We start from the raw sequence: 15,618 nt of genomic DNA on the forward strand, positions 1-15,618 counted from the left end.
ATATATATATATATATATATATATATATATATATATATATAGATAGATATATATATAGATATAGATATAGATATATAGATATATATATATATAGATAGATAGATAGATAGATAGATAGATAGATAGATAGATAGATAGATAGATAGATAGATAGATATATATATAGATATATAGATAGATAGATAGATAGATAGATATATATATATATATATATATATATATATATATATATATATATATATATATATATATATATATATATATATATATATATGTGCTTACAGTTTAATGGTATACCTATATTCTTCTTAACCCTTAAGGGCATGGGGCATGATACTATCCTTCCATAACATACGGTGAGTGTGACAGGCTCCTTTTAAAAAAAATAGGAACACGTTTCTTAGCAATCTTTATTGAAATTATGGGTATGAAATTAAAGTTCAACTTCTATATTTTAACATCAACCATTGAAAGTATTCAATTAAAGAAAAAATGTAAATGTGAGGGGAGACTAAAGAATGTAACTCAAAAATTACACATTTTCAGACACAACTGAACATTAAATTATTTTACTTGCCCTATTACAAGAATTAATCTAAGTAATTTGGTTCACTTCTTCCTTGGTCCTGGAGGCATCTCTACTGGAGGCGGCACCGCATCTGACACTATTGCTCACTGTGGGAAGACACCGTGAAAAAGGCATTATTTTTTTTTTTTGTATAAAATTGACTTCTTTGCTATACAAATTTTCATGAGTTTATGGTTTCCTGTAAATACACACTAATGACTTTGTAAACCTCCTTAGACACTAAACTATGGTTTTCAGACTTACATGACATGCACTGATACGTGATATAACGATAATTAATAGACACAAGCTTTAGTTTTCTTTTACTTACCTAGATCATCTCCTTACAATCCACACACAGGGCATAGCAGTGACTTACGCAAACAGACGGGTCACACTTGGTGCAGTGGAAGCGCGTCTTCCTGTGCTTCTTTGATGGGCACTTCTTACAGTATGCCACTGGAAAGCGACTCTGCTATGACCACCTTATGACTCCGATCTCGAACCACGTTACAGAAATCCCTGACGAATTTCCTCATAAACATAAAATAATATTACTTGAATCAATGACTGAAGGTAACACAAAACATAATAAACATCTCACAAACACATTCATGAACATACGTAGAAAAAATGTCACTGTAAAAATAAAAATCAATAAAGTCGCCTATTATTTTTTTTCTGTAATGGCAAACGGTAGTGTAATAATAATAATAATAATAATAATAATAATAATAATAATAATAATAATAATAACAATAACAATAATAATAATAATAATAGTAAAGCTACTGGTGCTGCTGCTGCTGCTGCCGCTGCTGCTGCTGTTCTTGCGACAATGATAACAATGGTAATTTTCTGTCCTCAGCGAGGCCGGCAAGCCCGATTCCTGTTTAAGGTACGAGCACAACTACACGCTGGCGGCAGAGATGGGCTACGACAAGGCCAAGGCCGCCCTGCAGGCCGCTGCCGCACCCGTCGTCTCCTGCTACGCCAGAGATTTCAACCGATCGCAATACCAATCCACCGTCACCACTGAGGTGAACTAAAGAGCACAATAACATACAACGATATTAGTGTTTCTCTTTGGCAGCTAGTTTTTTTTTATTTTTTTTATTTAACCCCTTGGCGAACCACAAGTCTTGATAAGTATAATTCCGCATAAATATTCCTACCCCCACCCCCGTCTCTGGCCAGCTCCAGTTATGTTTTTTTTTTTTTTTTTTTTTCCTGCTCGCTGGAATATTTTGTTTGCCAGTCAGTTCTCACCCCTCACCCTCACAAAATATTTTCATTATGATAACAATATATTAGTGGTTCGTTATTGGGCTAAGTTTGACATGAGATAAAACAAAGTACAAAACAACAGCTTGTAGACCATTTCATATAGGTTGAATAGAGCATGTATATACATTTCTTTTTAATTTACCTATATTCCCACTTCAATAGCTCAAAATTTTCTTTGACAACTTATACGTAAATGGATATATAATGGCAGAATATCGTGGGGATTTTAATGGTTGTTTCAGAATTACAATACGACAATTAGTTCCAAATAGATAGCGAAAAAAAACTATAGAAAATAAGAAAAGGGATATCTATAATCTTTTTCCTAAACTCAAGTGATACATCAACATATTTTTAGCACATATTGCAAAACACGGATTGAGGGAGACACTTTTTATATATAAACATCCATATTACGTTTGACCTAGTACGCTTTTAGACTTTCATGATGGTCCCTGATGGTCGGCTCAGCTAGTAATTGGTGCAGGCAGCTAATTTATAGTGGTGTCAGTGTTGCTTTGCTGATGATGTCTGGGACTCCACTTGACCCTCTTTTAAAGTTTTGCTTGAGTTCAGTGGCCGTATTAATATAACCTTCGTGACCTCAAATCTTTCATTAAAGGGTAACCATAATCAACCAAGTTGCTACATGGCAAAATTAATGCCAATCGCTCGTTTATTCCTCCTTTTACTTGAGAGGAGAATCAAGCTTCTAGTAGTGACGCCTAAAGTTACTGCTAGTAGGAGAACAGCCTCTATCAGCCCTTCTACAAGGACTGCTATGAGTCTTTATTAATACGGTTCCAGATTGATAGATAGTCACCAGGATATAATGTGATTAAGACTAGTCTTAGGACACTCAGAGATGACTGAAAATTCTCAGCTGACAGCGGCGGACAGGACTTCAACCCGGGTCCACCTGGACACCGGAAGCTGACCATTCAACCGGAAACAGATATTGATAAATCGTGGGAGGCCTTCACCACAATATTGAACAATGCCATAAGCATATGCGTACCCTATCGTAACAGACGTTCAGCTTTTAAGAAGAATCCCAGATGGTGGAATAACGAAATTAAAAATAGCCTCTCTCTTAAAAAAAACGCGTACAGTAGGTACATATCAACCCAGAATGAGGCTGACAAACTAGAGTTGGACAGAATTCGCCGCGAAACCAAGAAATTAATAAAACGAAGCAAGAAAAATTTTGAAGAATATATAACGGAAACAAGTAACTCTAATCCTAAAGAATTTTTTAGCTATGTAAATAATATAAAGTCACTCACTTGTAGTATCGGACCGTTTGCAAATGAAAATGGTAACCACACGAACGATGAAAATGAAATGGCTACAATCAATCAATGGTAAAAGATCTGACTGGGGCTGTACGTGTCACGATTGGGGTCCCACAAGGTTCGGTATTAGGTCCTCTTTTGTTTATCATTTATATCAATGACTTAGATACAGGAATTAGTAGTGATGTCAGTAAGTTTGCCGATGATACCAAGATCGGTAGAGTATTTGAGTCGGATCAGGATGCTAGTATTCTCCAGGATGAACTAAACAGATTGTATGACTGGGCGGATAAATGGCAGATGGAGTTCAATGTAGGGAAGTGCAGTATTTTGAGTGTAGGTAGGAACAACCCCTCACATAACTATTGCTTAAATGACACTCCCATTATCAGGTTCGGGTGCGAGAGGGATTTAGGGGTATTAGTGAGCTCTGATCTCCGTCCAAGGGCACAATGCATTCAAGCTAGAAATCGAGCAAACAGGGTACTGGGCTTTAATTCAAGGAGCGTAAGCACCAGAAGCGCCGAAGTCTTCCTCAAACTATATTTTGCATTAGTTAGACCTCATCTTGATTATGCGGTTCAGTTCTGGTCACCTTACTAAAGAATGGATATCAAAATGTTAGAATCAGTGCAGAGGAGGATGACTAAGATGATTCAAGGGTTACGAAACTTGCCATACGAGGAAAGACTCAAATAGTTAAACTTGCATTCTCTAGAAAGGCGAAGGGTACATGGAGACATGATCGAGGTTTATAAATGGATGAAGGGCTTTAATAAGGGGGATATTCATAAGGTTCTGTTGGTAAGAGAACCGGGTAGAACACGTAGTAATGGGTTTAAACTGGATACATTCAGATTCAACAGGGACATAGCCAAAACTTGGTTTGCTAACAAAGTGGTGGATGAGTGGAACAGGCTGAGCAGTCATGTGGTGAGTGCCAATACAATTGTCACATTTGAAAAGAGTTTAGATATAAGAACATAAGAAGTGGTGAACATACCACATAAGAACTCAGATTACTCATATTATTGAACTCCATCTGCCATTTATCACCACCCTCATATCTTGACAGTCACCATATGCTGGCTGTCCACCTCTGATTATATTACTCTAATGTATCATCTTGGTCTGCCTCTTTTCACTTGTAATCATTCACCTAGCCTATGTCACTCACATACTAAGCAAAAGTAAACCAATTTTTTTGAGGCACCGAAGCCTCGTACCACCGTCCTACCACATCAACAGTCCAGATCTTTTGATTTTTGATTTTTCTTCTTTGCTTCTATGCTAATGCCACGCAAAACTTTTTCCTCTACTCCATGAGCCCTGTGTTTAAGCAACAGTCGTTGGTGAGGAACTGGTGAAAACGCTGTCAAAAACTTTAGAGAAATTAAAAGTAGATTACATCATCTCATCTCTCTCATTCATCTTTATTGTAGAATTGAAAAGGACAAGAGATAGAAGACCTACCTTTTTGTGAACCATGTGACGGAGTCGTGCGTCAATTGAAATGTTTATAATTCTCTGAATGCTCCCGAATGTATTATGCTGATGTATTCTTCCCTATAACCGATGTTTAATGTTATTGGGCGATAGTTTGAGCAACTGACCTGTCCTGTCCTTTTTAAAAAAATAAACATCATTAGCTCCATGGGCCATAGGCATAGCACATATATTTACCGACATCTTAAAGAAGTCGGTTAGTGGGTCACTGATTATATCACCTAACTCCTTTAATACCCTCGGAAATATTCATGGACAGTGATATTAGGTGGGGGCTAGATTCACGGGAGCTTAGGTTCAAAGGAGCTGCCTTGTACAGCCCTACCGGCCTCTTGCAGACTCCTAAGTTTTATGTTCTTATGTTCTTATCCTAAATAACTTTTCGCATCCGTATTTCCCGACGAAAATTATTTATCTCCTCAACCGCCAGAGGTTAGAAGGACCGTAAAGATTTTAAATGGTGTGCTTATCGTAGAAAATTATATTTTATGCATAATAGAAATGATTAAAATAAGCAAAGCTTCTGGTCCAGACAAAATAACACCTAAAATTTTAAAAGAAATCAAACATCAAATTAGTAAACCGCTCTCTATCTTATTCAGTAAATCTTTAACAGCTGGAAAAGTTCCGTCTGATTGGAAACTAGTAAATGCCACACCAGTCTCATCCAGGACACTATCGACCAATTAGCCTGACATCGATTGTTTGTAAGTTAATGGAGACTATCATTCGCGACAATATGGTGAAATTCTTCGAAGAAAATAATATAATAAATAATTCGCAACATGGTTTCCGTAGTAAACGTTCGTGTTTAACTAACTTACTTGACTTTTTTCATTATAGTTTTGAGGTGTTCGATGAAAGCTGATCAGTAGATATCATATATCTGGATTTTCAAAAAGGCATTTGATAAGGTCCCCCCAAAACGATGGCTCAGTAAACTATTGACGCACGGTATCTCAGGTTACACTCACAATTGGCTTGTGAATTGGCTCTCTGAGCGGAAACAGAGAGTAGTTCTAAACGGTGTTTCAGCTACCTGGCTCGATGTCAGAATCGGCGTACCTCAAGGATCAGTGCTTGGTCCCATGCTCTTCTTAATTTATGTTAATGATATCGATGATGGGCTCACTTGTAAAATATCATAATTTGCTGATGACACAAAAATCGCTAGTAAGGTAACTACGACACTCGACGAAGAAGCATTACAATCAGATCTAGATCGACTTGCACGTTGGGCCAATCAATGACAAATTAAATTTAACATTGACAAATGTAAAGTGTTACACATCGGAAACAATAACAATCGCGTACAGTACGTAATGAATGGCCAACAACTTTCTTCAGTAAGTAAAGAAAAGGATCTTGGAATCACTTTATCAAGTGATTGAAAGCCCAGTCAGCATTGTTCAGAGGTAGTTAAAACCGCAAACAAATTGGTTGGCTTCATCAGACGAGTCTTTAAAAATAAGTCGGAAAAAAAACTGTATAATTCGTTTCTTCGACCCCATCTAGAGTACTGTGTACAGTTTTGGTCTCCCTACTACAGAAAAGACGTAGAAAAGTTAGAACGGGTTCAACGGAGAGTAACAAAAATTATTCCAAGTTTGATAAATTTTTCTTATGAACAAAGGCTTAAAGCAGTAAATTTATTAAGCCTAATAAAACGAAGAATGCGAGGCGATCTAATAGAAGTGTTTAAAATATTTAAAGGATTCAGTGATATTAATGAGGAAGATTACTTTACAACTGACCGATCAAATAGGACAAGAAGAAATCATAATTTCAAGATAAGTGGCTAAAGATTCTCATCGCACGAAGCCAAACACTTCTTCAATCGAGTCGTTAATGTTTGGAATTCTCTACCCTGTGATATCGTTGATAGTACAACAGTTATGGCCTCCAAGAATAAATTAGACAAGTATTTTGAATCCAACCAGCAACTAAGATATTACTCATTGTCGTAATTAAAAGGTCTTTCGAATACTGCATGATTTCCTTGTCCGTTTTTATCGCCCGGTTAGTAGTAGCAGTAATGGTAGTTCTTTCCTCTCTCCTATATAATTTCCATGCAGTTTTCCCATGCTGCATGGTTATTTTTCCTTTCCTGCCAGCTTTAGCAGGAGGGTGGGTGGGGAGGAGTCTTCGCCTTTGCTGTCCTTCATCTTCCACCTTTGATCAGATAGTTGGTGTAGCTTTTCACAAACAGCCTCGTTAGGACCATCAGGTCTGCTGTTGTTTGTTCTTCCCATATGTTTCTTTGTGCTAGTCACCACCTCCCCTGTACTATTATGACAGCGATATGATTCTGTGCTATAATTTGTACTTATAGATTTTCATTAAATGTAATTATATATATATATATATATATATATATATAGAGAGAGAGAGAGAGAGAGAGAGAGAGAGAGATATATATATATATATATATATATATATATATATATATATATATATATATATATATATATATATATATATATATATCTATATGGCGACAAGGAACTCTATTAATTTTCTATCTGTTGCTGTGTTGTGGTGTTGCCGGCGGTGCAGTGGGACCTAGTGTGTGAGCGGAGGGCGCTGTACTCAACAACGCAGGCGGCGTCGCAGATCGGGAAGCTGGTGGGCTACTTTTTCCTAGGATACTTGATAGACACGTGAGTATCAATACGGTCTGAGGTATTTTATTCAGACATAACTGTACCCTGCCCATCCAAACATGTCTTTTCTGTTCTGTCGATATATAAATTTTTTTTTTTTCATCAATCACGTGTTAGATCCGTAAATAACCGTGTTCTCTTGTGGTTCTTGTTGAAAATATCATGAGCCGTCCCATATATAATATGTTCGTTCATCTGGCAACCGGAAAAGTTATACACAAATATATTTCGTTTTATCCGAGAGTAAGATTATCGCATTTAAATCCACCCATTCCACATATACTTACTATATACTTACTATACTTATACAGCAAAGAAAATAGAGACCGCCGGACTCATAAACCGACGGTCAGACAAGTCTGCATTTGTTAACGCGACTAGTAAAATAGAAAGAAAGGTTACAATGGTATTTCCAAATCCCCTACGCGCAGAGCGAAGAAAATAGGAAGTTGGGAAGAAAAAACGAAGCGAAATCCAGGAGCTGTCTAACATCCAGATACAGAAGCTTATGAACAGAGAGACATCAATCAATCAATTAGTGGAGTCAAAGGCCGGGTGGCGCGTCACTTAGCCCACCCTATGACTCCAAACCCGGAGCTACAGGTAGCGGTGGTATCGGCGGTCACTCAGGCGGTGATATGCTAATCAATGCAGCCGGCGAGACAGGATGTGAAAGGTCATTGTTTTAGTTTGCCTTGGGAACATCTGAACGAGTTTTCTAGTGAGTGCCGTGCATCTTGCTCTACCTGAGTGACGAGGCCCTAACACTGCTCTGTACCACACGTATCACGTGTGTGTGTGTGTGTGTGTGTGTGTGTGTGTGTGTGTGTGTGTGTGTGTGTGTGTGTGTGTGTGTGTGTGTTTACCTAGTTGTATTTACCTAGTTGTGAAATACAGGAAAAGAGCCGTACTAGGCTCGTGCTGTCCCGTCTCCATAACTCTTATTATCCAGTTTGGCTTTAAATTCATGAATCGTTTTTGCACACACAGTCTCCTTGTCAATTCCGTTCCATGTTGTTATGCTTCTGTATGGAAAACTGTATTTCTTGATGTCTCTCCTACAGTCACTCTTCTTCAATTTCTTACCATTGCCTCTTGTCACACTTCTGTCACGTACCACTAGGTCTTCCCTGTCCAATTTCTGCAATCCCTCTTGTATCCTGTACAATACTATTAGGTCCCCTCTCTCTCTTCTGCTCTCCAGTGTTGTTAGTCCCAATTTCTCCACTCTTTCTTCATAAGTATGTTCTCAGAGTTTCCGGTAATTTACTCGCTGCTCTTTGTATTCTTTCCAACTTTCTAATTTATTTCTTCAATCTAGGTGACCACACTAATGCTGCATATTCCAGTCTTGGACGTATCATCGATGTTATTAGTTTCTTCACCATTTCTTCATCTAAATATGTAAATGCTGCTTTTATGTGTCTAAGAAGATTGTATGTTTCCCCAGTTATCCGGTCTATATGTTTTCCAAAGGATAACTTGTCTGTTATGATCACTCCCAGATCTTTTTCTTCAGTTTTTTTTTCATGATTCTTTCATTACTCAGAGAGTATTTCCCCGATATTCGTCTACTGCTCTTACCAAACTCCATCACGCTACACTTCTCTGTATTGAATGTCATTTCCCATTTGCGTGACCATTCGCTTATTCTATCGAGATCTTGGCTCAGGGTTACACAGTCATCTTCATTATCCACCCTCCTCATTATTTTAGCATCATCAGCAAACATATTCATCTAGCTTGTCACTCCTTCTGTCATATCATTAATATAAGTTACAAACATAATCGGAGCCAGCACCGATCCTTGGGGGACTCCACTCGTCACTTTCATCCAGTTTAATTTATTATTCCTGATTACTGTTCTCATTTCTCTCTTCGTCAAAAAGTCCACAATCCAATCCAATATTGAACCACCCAGAGCTTCAACATGATTAAGTTTCCATATTAATCGCTCGTGTAGTACTTTATCAAACGCCTTTAAGTCCAGATACACACAATCTGCCCAACCGTCTCTTTCCTGTATTATATCAATTACTCTTGAATAGAACCTGATCAGATTAGTTACAGAAGACCGTCCTTCTCTGAATCCGAATTGGCTGTTTGTTAATATACTGTTTTCTTCTAAATATTCCACCCATCTGTTTTTTTTGTTTTGTTTTGTTTTTCTCACACATCTTTGCTACTACACTTGTTAATGACACTGGCCTATAGTTCAACGGGTCTTCCTTACTTCCTCCTTTATGTATTGGGACGATGTTAGCCCGCTTCCAGTCTCTCGGTATCTTCCCTTGTGCTAATGAGACATTAATCAAATTACTCAACTTTTCAGCTATTTGCTGGTTACACTCTTTTAGCACCCAATTTGATATACCATCCGGTCCTGCTGATTTCCTCGCATCCAATTCTTCCAATAATTTTCTAACTTCATCTGCTGATGTTTGTATTCTCTCCAGACCCACTCTATTCCCCGGCACTGCATCTACACCTTCAAACTCACTCTCCCTTGTGAACACTGTTTGGAAACAATTATTCATCACTTCTACTATTTCACTTATGCTATCAGAAGTTTCACCATTAACTTAAACTTTTTGAATCTCATCTCTGTTTTTCAACTTTCTGTTTATGAACTTATAAAACAGTTTTGGCTGGTCTTTGCACTTATCCGCAATATTTTTCTCAAAATTCCTTTTTTCTTTTCTTCTTACTTTGACATAATCATTCCTCTTCCTTTTGTACTCATTCCATAGATCCATCCTCCTATTTTTTCTCCACTTATTCCACATGCCTTCTCCTTTTCCTGCTTGGCGTCTACACACTTTCTATTGTACCACTCTTCTCTTGATTTCTGGCCTTCTTTCATCCTTGGTACCCACTTTTCCACTCCTTCGTTGTAAATCCATAGAAAGATAGCCTATTTTTACTCCACATTTTCAGCCTCAAAAAAAGTATCCCAATGTGCTTCCTCAAAATGTTTCCCAAGTTGTTCAAAATTTGCCTTATTAAAGTTAAACCATTCTTTCCTGTAGTCCTCATTCCTGATTATTTTACCTCCTTCTCGTAATATTACTCGATAAGTACGTGATCGCTCTTCCCTATAGGGCTCTTATAGTTCATCTCCTCTATGATATCTGGCTCCCTGGTGATTATCGAGTCGAATCTATTTGGCTCGTCTTCTCCTCTAAATCTTGTATTTTCCTCCACCCACTGTGTGAGGACGTTAGCTATGACCAGTTCCAAAACCTTGTTCCCCCATGAAGCTTCACTTCCTTCCGTTGACCAGTTTTCCCATGACACTTCCTTACAATTAAAATCTCCCATTATCAGAATCTTATCCTTCTCCTCCAGCAATCTCCTTAGGCAATCCAATGTTTCTTCCAGCTTCTTCTTGTATAATTCTTCTGTCCATGAATTGTTTTTTGGAGGGACATACACCACTACGATATTTCTGCATCCTCCCCTTTGCAGTCTTATTCCCACACTCAAGACCTCTGCTTCCCCTTCGCCATAGGTGACACCCTCCACTGTCCATTCTTTTTTCAACAATAGCATCACTCCTCCTTGTTTATTTTCTCTATTTCTCATCCATACATTATATTTACCATCCCCTATGTTAAATGCATCTATACTATCAGACAATTTGGTTTCCATAATCCCCATAACATCTGTTTTTTCCTTACTCAGGTAATCTCCTATTTCTAACATTGACGATATTAACCCGTTCACATTAGAGTATGCCACCTTCAAGCTGTCACCTCTTCCCTTCTGTACCACTTCCTAAGGTCCATGTCTATCACTCTCCAGAAAAACTTCCTTTTTTCCTCTTCTGATCTTCCTTCATTCTTTTCATTAGCTTGATTCTTCAATTCTCTTATCGTGTTCCTTTCCTCCACACTTCTGTCCCTTCTTACCCAGACTTTGTTATAGGTCTCTGTTTTTGCTAACTTCCATGACCTTCCCACCATTTCCTCTTCAGCCGCTTGAGACCTAAATCGAATTTTAACTGGTCGTTGGGCTCCTTCTTCATACTTTCCAAGCCTGAATACTTCTTCGATCTCTCCTACCAGCTCATGACCTTCTTCCTGAATTGCTTAAATTACTTGCTCCACTGCCTTCCTTTCCTTCTTTTCCCTTGTATGTCTGACTGGCATATGCTCTTCATTAATGCCCACCACTATTACAGACTTCTTTTTTCAGCGGAGTCCCTCACTATTTCTGTTTTTTCTTTTATCACCTTGATCACCTTTTCACTTATAGCTTCATCCTTAGCCTTGACTTGTTCCTCCACAATTTTCTTAAAGCTAACATTCTCCTTTTCTTGTTCCTCCTTCCTGACTTTATGCGTTTCCTTCAATTCCTTGACTTTAACCTTCGCGTCTTCAGCCTTTTTCTCTTTCAATGTTACCTGCTTGTGCAGGTCATTATACGCATTCTTCCAAACATCCTTCTCTGTCTTCAGAACGTCCACCTTTCTCTCCAGCGTCGCCATTCTATCTCTCATATCCTTCATCTCACTTTACAAGTCTATGAGCCTCCTTCTCAACATACCGTCTCTGTCTCTGGTTCTCTCCATGTCATCCGTGAAGCCCTCAAACTCAAAATCTTGCCTTTTTGCTGCCTGTCTTGTCCTGACCCCTGCGCTCTGCGGTGTAAACAATGCCAGCGGGGTCGGCAAGGCCGCCGCCTTGACACGGCCGAAGCCCGTACTCAGTACCACACCGGCCTCAGAGCTTGTCGCACCCTTATTCGAAGTAGTAAACGCAACTACGAAAAGCAAATAGCGCGTGACATCAAAACAAACTCTAAAAAATTCTTCACATACATCAGATCGAAAAAGAAAGTAAAATCCAATATTGGTCCCCTGACAGATGAGACTGGATCTGTAACTCAGGACAGTAAACAGATGGCCAGAATCCTCAACAGTAACTTCGCATCCGTATTCACAGTCGAGGACATCGAAACCATTCCCGAAAGCCCTGACCCGCCGAGTGAGATCACGCCCCTGGAAACTGACACAATATGCGACCAAGAAGTTAAAAAGTATTTGGACAAACTCGACACGAACAAGTCAACGGGACCCGACGGTTTGTCACCACGGTTATTAAAAGAGCTTAAACAACAAATACTTCAGCCACTCACTAGCATATTCAATCAGTCTGTTCAATTGAACAAGGTCCCGGAAGACTGGAAGATGGCGAACGTAACACCGATTTTCAAAAAAGGAGACAAAAGCGTTGCATTAAACGACAGGCCCATAAGTTTGACATCAGTGGCAGGAAAAATACTCGAAAAGATTATTAGAGACAAACTTGCCAAGTTTCTAGAAGACAATAATGTAATCTCCGACACCCAGCATGGCTTCAGAAACAAGCCTAACAAATTTATTAGACTTCTTCCAAGGTATATATAATAACTGGGATGCCCACATCCCCAGTGATGTTATATACCTGGACTTTCAGAAAGCCTTCGACAAGGTACCGCACGAGCGACTCCTTAAGAAACTGCACTCGGCGGCATTGGGGCCAATCTGATCGCGTGGATGAGAGATTGGCCCACCGGCAGAAAACAACGAGTGCTACTAAACGGACAGCCTTCCGATTGGGTTCCAGTCACTAGTGGAGTGCCTCAAGGGTCAGTGCTGGGACCCATTCTCTTCATCATATATATCAACGACCTCGAATCAGGATTGAAATCAACAATATCGAAATTTGCTGATGACACCAAGGTGGGTGGAAAGGCCCTCACAAAGACCGACTGCGAAATCATTCAGAAAGACCTCAATCACATTATCGAATGGTCAGAAAAATGGCAAATGTCTTTTAATGTTGACAAATGCAAAGTCATGCACATTGGGTCCAGAAATAGTAACCACACATACATCATGAATGGGAAACCTCTGCAAGCGATGCAGGAGGAAAAGGATCTTGGAGTCACTATCAGCAGTGACCTGAAACACGCGAATCACTGTAAAAAAGCCTACAACAAAGCCAACACTATGCTCGGGTTCATAGCGAGGAACTTCGATTGTAAAACGCCAGACGTGATGCTAGCCTTGTATAATTCCATGGTAAGACCGCACCTCAAGTATGCAGTACAGTTCTGGTCTCCTAATTACAGAAAGGACATTGATTTATTGGAAAGGATTCAACGACGCGCCACAAAGATGATTCCAACCTTAAGGGCTCAACCGTACGAGGAAGGACTCAAGCGACTCAATCTCTTTACATTGGAGAAAAGGCGCCTGCGAGGGGATATGATTCAAGTCTTCAAGTATCTGAAAAACTTCAATAACGTCGATTACTCTAAATTCTTTGAACTGCAAACCAACCTAAGAACTAGAAATAACGGTTTACCCATTCAGTCGAGTCGATGTAACACAGACATCGGAAGGAGTTTCTTTTCAAACCGAGTCATTCGTCACTGGAACAATCTTCCTTCAGAAGTAGTAAATGTGAATACCATCAACTCCTTCAAATATAGAATCGACCGTCACTTCGCTGCGTCAGGAGTGAACTGAATATTGAGGTACATATTTTCAGACAGATTGCAGCAAGACCTGAACCTATATTCATATAATTCTCCCCCACAGCCTAGATTACAAGTAGCGTAAGTCAACAATAGAGTAGAGCAACAGTTAATGTCCGCATGACAGGTGGAGTGAGGTGTGGGTGCAGTAAGGTGACAGGTTACTGGTGCCGTGCCTAGTACCGCCGGTAAAACGAGGATCAAGCCTCTACCTGTGCCCCTGAAACTACACCTCGCCCACCGTGAGTATTGGGGGGGATTCTGGGGCTGCCCTGTGTAGGCCACTCGTCCTCTCCCAGTCTCCGTGTATTTCTATGTTCTTGTATCTGTTCCTCAATATCGAGGTGCTTTTCATCTCCTCCTCAATGTCGAGGTGCTTTCATCTGCTCCCCAGGCCCCAAGTGGCTGTCGAGCAGATTAAATCACCAAAGCGGGCAACCACGTAATGAGCCAATAGGCTTTCTGTTGCCTGCATTTCCATGTTTCCATGTTTCCATGTTTCCTCCTCGCTCCTTTCTCGATGTTGTACACTGTCAACAGCCTTTGTTTCTTCGGGACAGCACGATTGTACCCTAGCACGGCTCCCACCTTAGTAATTCACGTCCAGGATTTAATCCCACGCAGTTGTGATGTGAATTTGGAGCACGTCTGGAGATCAGCTGTGTCAGTCCGCCATCTTGTGTGTGTGTGTGTGTGTGTGTGTGTGTGTGTGTGTGGCGGACGGGGGGAGCTAGGAACTCACCTGGCAGCCAAGGGGACTCTGGCCTGGAAAAATTCGGGATCCACTGGTTCAGGGGAAGAACAGCGACCATTTGCCACAGTAGAGATAAATCGGCCTGAAAAGGAAACTGGAGATAAAAGAACAAAGAGAAGGATAAAAACTGTAGGAAGGTAACTTTCAAAACAAAGATGTGCCAGACTTTGTCAAAAGCTTTCGAGATGTCTATGACAGGAGCAAGGGTATCAATGAAACGCCTGAAAAGGACAACTAAGAATCAGTTAAGGAGGCAACATCACCAATAGAACGATGCGGAACCCATACAGGTGATCAGAGTGGTCAGAAATTGATGGATACTTAAGAACTTTCCTGTTAAATATTGTTCCCAAAGTTTTAGAAAGACAATAAAGTTATGCTATAGGACGACAGTATTAGAGCAGTCATCTTATGCACAGGCTGTATGTAGGCATACTTCCAGCAGGTCGAAATGATAAACGTTGAAAGACTGAGACGAAAGAGTTTGACCAGACAGGGTGTTAGCACGGAAGCACAGTTTTAAAGTTAATAGGAGGCACTCCATCGAGCCAATGAGTATTCTAAGAACGCAGCCATTGCATTATATTATAAACATACATAATTCTCCAAATATCAGTGCTTTACAATCGTTCCCAAAAACGAGTGTATCAATAGAATACAAAGCGTAACAAGTTTATTCATACTATTGATGCCTGCTCCGTCATCCTCCGACAGGTACGGGCGGCGCCGGATAATGTTGTACTGTTTGGTGCTATCCATCGCCACAGCTTTCGGGGCCGCCGTCGCTCCCAACGTGGAGACGTACATCATCATCAGAGTCTTCATCAATGTTGCCAACTCCGGCTGTTTCCTCTCTACATTCGTTCTAAGTAAGTATTTTGTACGATGTTCATCCTTATATAGTATATTTAAAAAATAAAAATAGATAAATAAATATATATATATATATATATATATATATATATATATATATATATATATATATATATATATATATATATATATATATATATATATATA

The 15,618-nt window shown here is 39.5% G+C and overlaps 1 protein-coding gene across 14 annotated transcripts in view; it reads left to right on the forward strand.

Moving 5' to 3' along the window:
- Positions 1-15,618, forward strand: part of LOC127003739 (organic cation transporter protein-like) — a 351,884-nt gene that overhangs the window by 189,728 nt on the left and 146,538 nt on the right. For all 14 annotated transcript variants that reach the window (XM_050870708.1, XM_050870715.1, XM_050870709.1 and 11 more), the window contains 3 exons: positions 1,437-1,608; positions 7,213-7,316; positions 15,313-15,467. In XM_050870708.1, the coding sequence (XP_050726665.1) occupies positions 1,437-1,608; positions 7,213-7,316; positions 15,313-15,467 (431 nt within the window). The remainder of the gene's footprint in view (positions 1-1,436; positions 1,609-7,212; positions 7,317-15,312; positions 15,468-15,618) is intronic.

This window comes from Eriocheir sinensis, chromosome 26, assembly GCF_024679095.1.
Source record: "Eriocheir sinensis breed Jianghai 21 chromosome 26, ASM2467909v1, whole genome shotgun sequence".
Taxonomy (NCBI): Eukaryota; Metazoa; Arthropoda; class Malacostraca; order Decapoda; family Varunidae; genus Eriocheir; species Eriocheir sinensis.